Consider the following 8830-nt stretch of genomic DNA (forward strand, 5'->3'; position numbering starts at 1 on the left):
ATGTGAAGCTGCCAAAGGCTGGTCTTAGGCGGTTGATCATACTACTGTTTCCGGTCGTGTGCGAGCGGCACTGAAACAGTCGACAGTAAATGCCAGGAATTTGACTGACATGGACAAAGTCCCTAGCAGTCTCTTATTTGGTTATAAGCTTATGAGGCCTTACAAGAATCTCTTCTAGAGCCTAGGGTCACAGGTTTGTATGCTGCCTTATTCGCAACGTTAGAGTCAGCGAAAGCCTAGATAGTGAATGTAGTGGGAGAGGCTAATACGAGCTGTTCGTTTGCAGAACGACAGTACATGCTGAGATCGAAGGGGAATGCGGCACTTGCGTGAGCAAGGCGCGAAAAAGAATTTGCTGTAGTTGTATGTCTGCAAGTCGTACTCACACATGATACTAGTGGTGTTTGTGGAGCTGCGCGTCATCAAGCGCGCCTGCTTCAACGACTGAGCGTGCGCTCACAGGTGGGGCAACTGTCAAATTGTCAGAACTTCAACGCAACGCCCACCAACATGCACACCGTTTGACAAGCCTACCAAATTCGTTAGGACATATTTCACCGACTCAGTTTGGCTGTTGTATTGTCGTCAGCTGCGGCACGTCAACTTGACCTTCACCAGCGCCATGCACGAGATCGTCACCCTCCAGTTCGGTTCACAAAGCAACCATCTCGGCACTCATTTTTGGAATGCTCAGGTGCGTTCTCATGAATGTCTCAACTAGGCAAACCTGCATCCAGTCTATTTGCACTTATTTGGCTCGTATCTAGTCTGTCTTACTGCACAGCTGTGGGGAAGGCCGCGTACTCACATCGCTTCGTCATGGCCCTGTAAGAGGTCGCCTCATCTCGTCACTAAAAATTCATCAACCCCGCTCACCGACGCCGTGAGGCTTTTGAAGAACCTCTGAACTCATTTTGTATCAGGAATCGTACTTCACCTACCCACCTGAGCCCGAATCAGCTGTCAACCATGACATTCACTTCCGAGCTGGAACTGCTCCGGATGGCTCCGACACATTCACACCAAGGGCTCTCATCTACGACCTCAAGAATGCTTTTGGGAGTATGAGGAAGACTAACGCTTTGTATGAAGCTGAAGATGACAGAAACATACTAGATCAGACTGGAGTATGGCCATCGAAACCTGTCGTGCAGAGAGCTCAGCCAATCCCACAGTCTGCCTATCAACAGCATCTCGATGCAGGTTTAGAGCCACCGCAACTGAGCACATCGACTGTCAAATATTGGTCCGACTATAGCCGAGTCTACTACCACCCCAAGTCAATCGTCCAACTCTCCGAATTCGACGTGAACGACAAGCTCATGCCCTTCGAGAACTGGGATGTCGGGATGGAGCTCTTCGAAAAACTTGAAAGAGAAGTGGACCTAATGGACCGAGATCTCAGGCCTTTTGTCGAAGAGTGCGACGGTCTCCAGGGCTTGCAAATTATGACTGGCGTTGATGACGCATGGGGCGGATGGGCATCAGGTTGGATCGAGCGCTTGAGAGATGAGTATGGAAAGCTTAGCATCTGGACATGGGGCCTGGGCGACCAAGGTGCAAACACAACGGTATCGAGGGCAAGTTCTTCATACAACTTGACGTAAGGACCAAGACTAACGGAGCCTAGAACAAGCGTCTGCAACAGATTGTCAATTCATCGAAATCACTGCAACCCCTCGCTGAACAGTCTTCAGTATACATACCAGTGTCTAACCGTCCGGCTAAGATTCCGAACTACCTTTCCCTTGACGCAACATCAGCATGGCACGTGAGTGCCCTACAGGCTGTGGGTGTGGAAAGCATGACACTATCATCTCGGTTGAGAAACTCAAATGGAAGAGACGGAACCCTGCAAGACATCGAGGATACCATCAACAGCACCGGGAGGCGAAGGATAGCCAAATTCGAGCTGAGCATCGCCGACCCAGATGCCCTGTCTGAGAAAACCGATCAGATGGCCCGAGCTGAAAAAGCTGGACAATTGAGCGCAAGACGCACAAACGAGAGTGAGACCCAGTTGTGCAGCTTCGACATTGACACATTCTCCAAAGACTACAGGCTCGCCTCCGGCAAAGTCAGCAAGAAAGAACACGTATTCGCACGAGCTGAAGCATGTCGCGGACCATGGAGCTTGTCAGACGATGCAGGCCGCAATCCCCGAGACAGGTATGGTGATGGACCTGGCGTTCAAAGGTATGTTCCGATCTTCCATTCAAGTTCGGGTGTTCGGATTTTCGTGATTTTATGGTCATAGCACCTGACGCCATCCTCCTCAGCAATCCAATGTGAACCGCCAGCCATCGAATGAGATACGGAAAGCACTAACGATCCTCAGATACACGGCAGCCTTACTGTTTCCGGTACTTGACAGCTTCCCATCTATTTTTGAAATGGGGTCCGGTCATACTGGGAAACTTGCTGTCCACGCTGGGCTCACTACAAGCACAGCTGTCGCGGAGCAAGTGCGAGCAATCGAGAAAATCGTGAAGCGACTGGTGACGGTTGACGAAAGGGAGGCGCTTTGCAACGGTCTGCAAGCCATCGCTGAGGAGTACGATGAAGGGTGGGACGGCGACTTCACCGACAGTGATGACGATGATTAATCAACTTCACGGCGCTGGCCTTATTCCTGCACAAGCCTCTTCAGGAATTACATGCGACCTACGCACTCTGGCATACCTAGTGTTTGCTTGCTGGTCCTGCGCTGTCAACAACACGAGATGGCTTGCCGTTGTCGGCCAACAACCTTACCCGCGATCTGACAACGCCCCCAACGGATCCTTGCACAACCACACGCTATTGATAACGGACGAACCAAAACGAGCGCTTCCAATATTTCATTGCATCATAACGCAGCGAAGCGACCAAGGCTCCCTCCCACAAAGAAGCTTTTGAGCAAGTTTACCCTACGTGAAAAATCTTCGGGTTGAAGGGTGCAATGCAACACGACATTCAGAGATACACGTTGGGTGATCGACACTCAAAGCTGTTCGGGTTTGCAGCATGTGCATAATATTACAACGATCAAACACGTCACATAATACAATCATGCAAGTTCATCCACTCCTAGTGAGGTGGTCAGGGGCGGCTGTTGGGTATGGCGACCTGGAAACTCTTCTCCAGAAGCATTTCGAGTCATCCAGTTCCAGGACGACGTCGCTATGTTGTCTGATTGGCAAGGGCTGGGAAAAGCCTACCGCAGCCTAGGAAACAAGCGTAGCTTTTGCTTTTCACGTCTCACAGCAGCTCGGTTGTCCTCCGTTGCAAGAGGGGCGCCCACGCGATAAGAGTGAGGTCAGCCGCCCTAACAGAACGGCGCCGGAAACTTCTGCAGGTCCCGCGCATGGACACCAGGCACAAACACACTGAAGCGCGTTCGAAGCTTGCGCTGGCAAGAAGGAATCCACGGCAACAGTATACTGCGTTCCACTGTTGCTGGTGATTGCATGATCTGATGGGCGGGGTAAGCGATGCACGCTCACATTACGAGGTCGTATCCATGCCCAGCCTCCTGCTGGAACCCCTTATCACGGTGCTGCAGAACCTCCCGAACTTTCGATATTGATGCCTGCCAGCGATCGGTTGGGTTGCCCAAGGGCTTGCGCCGCAGGACACGCTTGAGCTGACCAACGCTAAGAGCTCAACCTTGCCCTGGCAGCTCCACCTGACCAACGCTAGGGATTATCTTCTAAAAAGTTTTAGAAGATAATAACGTACCCCACGGGCGAGTCGGACAACGGGCGAGTCGGACACTTTTGCCAAGCCCCCACCAAACACCACCCTATTATGGCCTAAAACAACCCAGTTTAGTGCTGCAACGTGCAGTATAGTCTGTAATACTATTTAGAAACTACTTCTACCTCTTTCTTACACGTTTGCGTGTTATGTCCTGTCTAATTACACCGTCCACAGCGCCTTTGGGAGGGCTCACCTCCTTTAGCGCGCACCTGCTTCTTTGCCTTCTTCCTATCACCACGCGCCCTAAACTCCTTAAGAGCTGTTAATCGCTAGCCCTCTTCAACTGTTAGGGTCTCTTCTGCCTAAACTTGCTTTCTTTTGTGTAATTTTTGTTGTGTAGCTGCCTTATTAGTAGCTTAAAGCTAAGTAATCTTCTGTTGCGCTAACACTAGCTTATGCGTAATTATTGCTGCCTCCTTTACTACCTTCTTAAACGCCTTAACTATAGAGGTAGGCAAACTATCTATATGCTTCTGAATCCTTGTCTTTACAAGCGTTAATTACAACCTAAGTTTAAGGCTGTTGCTTGGGGTTTGCGACTGCCAGAGCTTGTTGTTGACAGGTAGTAGTGGTGATAGAGTGCGCAACTTCATATTAAGGGCCATTATAACCTGGTCTAGGTCAAATAGGACTAATATAGCACCTTAGAACCCTCCCTAGATATTCTTAGAAGTAATTACAGCGTTATAGGCGCGTATAAAGCATGGCAGGAACTCTGTCTTTATAATGTAGTTAATCTAGTTCTGTATAAGTACTTTAGCTTAGCGCCTATACACCTTCTTTAAAGCAGTAAAACAACCTATATTAAGGGGCTATATAAGGTGTAATAAGTAAGAAGATAAACAGAGAGTAATAATCTTGTTATCCTTGCAGTATTGCTAGAATTTAAGAGAGTTGTAGCTCTTATAACTATTAATAATAAGTAAATAGTAGGTGCTAACAGTACGCCCCTTTATATGCCTGTTAAAGTAGTTTATCTAGTCTATACTAAGCTTGTTAGTAGTCTAGCTGTTATTAGAGACTCTAATAACCCAGTCTTAAGGCAGTTCTTCCTCCTTGTACCAGGCAGAGAGGTGGTAGTAGGCCTTGAAGATAAGGAAGGCTGGAATGGCCTATCCTTTAGCATTAATGCTTACTATAGCCGTAGCCCACTCCTGGTCGCCTGGCTAGATAGCTTTTGGCCGACCTTGTCGTTCTGAAGCTGTAACAACTGCTCCTAGGGAGATCTAGCCTATTATAAAGCCTGTCTTGTTAAAGTTATATATGTCTTTATCCTAGATACTATACTTAGCTTTAGTGTTAGCTACCAGGCTAAACTAGCCCTATAGAACCTTAGGATCCTTATAGAGAAATCTCTTATAGTTGTACTTGTAATTAAACTTAACTTTAAGTTCTAGGTGTTGCTTAATAAACGTACTAGGCCAGTTCACGCTAATAGGGCCTAGATTACGCTTAGCGCGCAAAGAATTGGCTATAGTAGCTATATCTAAGAGCTAAGAGGAAAATCCTTACGCATCTAGCTTAAGAACATGTTTAATAATTACTTTCTTCTTATTGTTGTCTAGCTTCTGTAAGTTAGCTATAGAATTAGCGCGTAAAGGTTGTCTAGTGCGCTGGTTGCTTAGTGTGCTTTAAGGGACCTTGTAGATAGCAGCAGCGCGTCGCAGAGATAGAGTTACGTCTTGTTTAAGAGCCTAGAGCGCAAGCTGTATCTGCGCTTCCTTTAACGCGTTTAAATAGTGTTGTTAAGAAGACATTGGTGTAGGAGGAGGTGTTTGGTGGGGGCTTGGCAAAAGTGTCCGACTCGCCTGTTGTCCAACTCGCCTGTAGGGTACGTTACAAACATGTTAGGATATTAGGATTATGTTTACAACAAAATCTTAGGGTTAGAGTTAGTTTAAGGTTAGGGTTATCTAGAATATATATATATATATATATATTTTACATAGTAGAGTGCAGCAGCTACACAAATTTTAATTTTAGTGTTCTTACGTGTTAATTACTAATATGTAAACTAAGTTGGTGAGTTAGTGGTTAGGTTAGCTTTGGCGTTGGTTAGCTTAAGTGTACTGCATTAACTGTTGAACATAAGCTGTTCTAGGCTCCTTTATAATACCTCCAAGGGCTAATTAGATTGCTAGTGGCGACCTACCGCTTAACAACACTCCTTTAGTTACTCTCTAGCATAATAATAGTACTAATTGCAGCTAAAATAGTAATCTAAAAATAGTTATAAATAATTATAGGAGTGTTTATAAGCATAATAGTACCTATATTAGCTACCCTAGCTTATCCCTATTATAGACTAGCCTTAGGGTAGGATGTAATAAGGGTTAATATAGTATTATATCTCTTAAGGAGGTAGCACATTACGTGTCCTTCTAATATGTCTATAGGGCACATAACTGCCCTGTCTTACTTAAGGCTTAGACAAGGTCTAAGCCTATAACATACCTTCTTTCCCTATCTCTTCCTAGCTAAATATATTTTACTAGGTCCTTTCTGCGTTCTGCGTAGATTAGAGGGGCGCTAGTAGCAGGTAAACTCTAGAGCTAGTTATAGTTGCGTAAGGGTCTGCCTCTTAGTAGGTTAGCTACTAGTCTAGTCTGTAGTTTACCTAGAGTAGTCCCTACACACACCTAGGTTGTTTTTATTTTTCCCTAGCGCACCTTCCCTTGTTAGACGCTATACTACTCTACACTCTTACCTAACCTACCTGTGTTATACCTGCCTATCTTTTTATACCTACCTGTCTAGTTTAAACACTATATCTATTATTACGCCTAGTTCTAGTTACTAGACTACTAGTTATAGGGCTAGTAGTCCCCCTAGCAGAGGTAGCTGTAGCCTGCCTTGTCCCCTTCTGTCTACCTATAACATCCCTCTAGTATTTAATTACAGTTATCTAGGTTTTTAATTACAGAATCTAACTATGTCTATAGAGAGCCTGCTATTACTATATTAGTAACTATAAGGTTAAGGGTAACTCTAAGGATAAGGACTTAGTCTCTGTCTCTGCCCACACCGTCCTATACCACCCCTACTACTAGCTTACTATTCTTACTAGCTAGCCTAGTAAGTGTCTTATGTCTGTTATAGGCCTACTACTAGCTAATTCTGTCTACAGCTAACTACCTCCCTAGTGCTAGTAAGACCTGCTATACCTGTGCTAAGTACTAGCACGTTTATTATTAGGACAACAGTCTTTTTACTACTAATGTAGAGCTCTACTATACCTAGTATAACTTTAAGAGGTATATCTAGGTATATAGCTTTATCCTAGGTATATGTCTATAGCTAATTATTATTAAGGTGTCTATATAGGGTAGCAACGCCTATATTAATATAGCTAGAACCTAGGGTGTTAATAGTAATAAGGCTAACTAGGGCAGGTAGCCTACCTTTGTCTGTAAGTGTTCTGCCTGTTGCTGTAAGAGGCGTTTTACTAATCTACTATACACTGTTTAGGCGCCTACTATAAGCTCTACTAAGCCTATAAGTCTACCCTTAACCTAGCCTACGCTAACCCCTTACTAGCTAAGTAGCTAACCTCTTCTTATATTGCCTGTTCCCCCCCTAAGCCTAGTGCGCAGATTACGCTGCCTGCTATACCCTTATCTAGCTGTTACAGTAGTAACTAGTTTAATACCTACTTCTAGTAGTTTATATCTACTACAGGGATAGCTATTAAGACGCAGACTAAGCGCATAAACTAGTTTAAAGAGGTCTAGACCTGTACTACTGTAAGTCTTCTACCTATATTAAGAGTGTAGCTAACCTACCCTAAAAGAGGCTATTAACTAGGTTAAGCGCCTGCTTACTATGCCCTAGCGCCGCCTAGAGTACCTATTGTTGTCCTGCCCACCCTACTACCTGCGCTCTGCCTCCCCTGCTAAGCACTGTCCTTCCCCTTACTAGATCTGCTTGCCCCCCTGCTACGTCTGCTTGCCCCCCTACTATATCCGCTTGCCCCTCTACTGCTGCTGCTTACCCTCCCTAGTAGGGCTGCGCACCCTACGTCGCAGCACTACAGCACCTACCCCTTACTCCTTAGCCTAGTTACAACAGGCCTGCAGCATTACTATTAGTAATAAGGAGGAGGATAAAGAAGAGGACAACTATAAGTAGGACTACTGCTGCTGCATAGCGCGCAACCAGGCCCTAGACACAGCTACTACTGCCTACTGTTCCCTGTCCCCTAATAAGACTATTTTTTAAGATCTAAGTTCCTATATTAGTAGCTAGTAGAGTGTAAGAGGTAGTGTTGTACTGTTACTGTAGGGATCCTAAGCTCTTCTGTACTAGGCATAAGGCCTAGTACAGCATCTCCTAATAGGACCCCTTAAGGGTTATTCTAAAATAATAAAAGTTCTTCCTACCTTAACCTGTTCCTTACGTTCTGTGTGTGCTGCTGTAAAAGTCTTCTAGGCTATTATATCTTATAATATATCTAAAAGCTTCTATATTAGCTTTATATATCCTTTCTATTTAACTAGAACCTATATCTTATTCTGTCTATAGGCCCTCTTCTTTTTTAGGATTACCTCTACCTCCTATTTAGCTAGGGTTAGATTATCCTCCTCTAGGACAACTAGTAGACCTAGTCTACTTTCCTGCAGGCGCTGTATTAGTAGTAGGTTAGAGGCTATACGTTCTAGCAGGTCTATATACACTGTCTTGTAAAGGTTACCTAGCAGATCTAGAGTAACTATTAGAGGAGTAGGAACTATAACTACTGTGTACTAGGCTTGTAACTAGTTAAGCTTCTAACTTAGCCTATTAGTTTTTACGTTGCAGAGGGAAAACTACACTCTATCTCCTACGTAGTACTACTCTGTAGGCCTACAGCTATAGTCTATTATATTCTAGGTGTATTATTATACCTATGCTATAGCTACCTAGGTAAGCTCTATACCCTACTAGAGGTAGTCTAGGAAATAGACTACCTATCCCTGTAGTGTGTTCTAGCTAATAGTTAGAAGCACTGTTATCTGTAGGAGGTCTACATTATAGCTATAGAGGAGCAGGTTAGAACTAACCCTAGTAACTAAAGAATTGCAATTGTTAAGAGCTAGTTAGTAGGCTAGAA

General features: G+C 44.9%; 1 protein-coding gene across 1 annotated transcript, besides 12 other annotated features; it reads left to right on the forward strand.

Annotated features, from left to right (window-relative positions):
- Positions 1 to 622: 622 nt before the first annotated feature.
- On the forward strand, positions 623 to 2606 carry EKO05_0006861 (mtDNA inheritance, partitioning of the mitochondrial organelle; the record flags this gene model as incomplete). The annotated part of the gene is made up of 4 exons (XM_038940837.1): positions 623 to 694; positions 924 to 1571; positions 1631 to 2196; positions 2339 to 2606. The coding sequence occupies 4 exons, from the start codon at positions 623 to 625 to the stop codon at positions 2604 to 2606; spliced, it is 1554 nt and encodes a 517-aa protein (XP_038797390.1).
- A 1008-nt stretch (positions 2607 to 3614) lies between these two features.
- Positions 3615 to 3706: a mobile genetic element.
- Positions 3696 to 5580: a mobile genetic element.
- Positions 5507 to 5597: a dispersed repeat.
- Positions 5579 to 5810: a mobile genetic element.
- Positions 5622 to 5653: a tandem repeat.
- Positions 5652 to 5689: a tandem repeat.
- Positions 5811 to 5937: 127 nt separating the features above from the next.
- Positions 5938 to 8830: part of a dispersed repeat that runs on past the window's edge.
- Positions 6034 to 6037: a direct repeat.
- Positions 6038 to 6196: a long terminal repeat.
- Positions 6038 to 8830: part of a mobile genetic element that runs on past the window's edge.
- Positions 6525 to 6562: a tandem repeat.
- Positions 6712 to 6742: a tandem repeat.

The sequence above is a fragment of the Ascochyta rabiei genome, chromosome 11 (genome assembly GCF_004011695.2).
Source record: "Ascochyta rabiei chromosome 11, complete sequence".
Classification (NCBI taxonomy): domain Eukaryota; kingdom Fungi; phylum Ascomycota; class Dothideomycetes; order Pleosporales; family Didymellaceae; genus Ascochyta; species Ascochyta rabiei.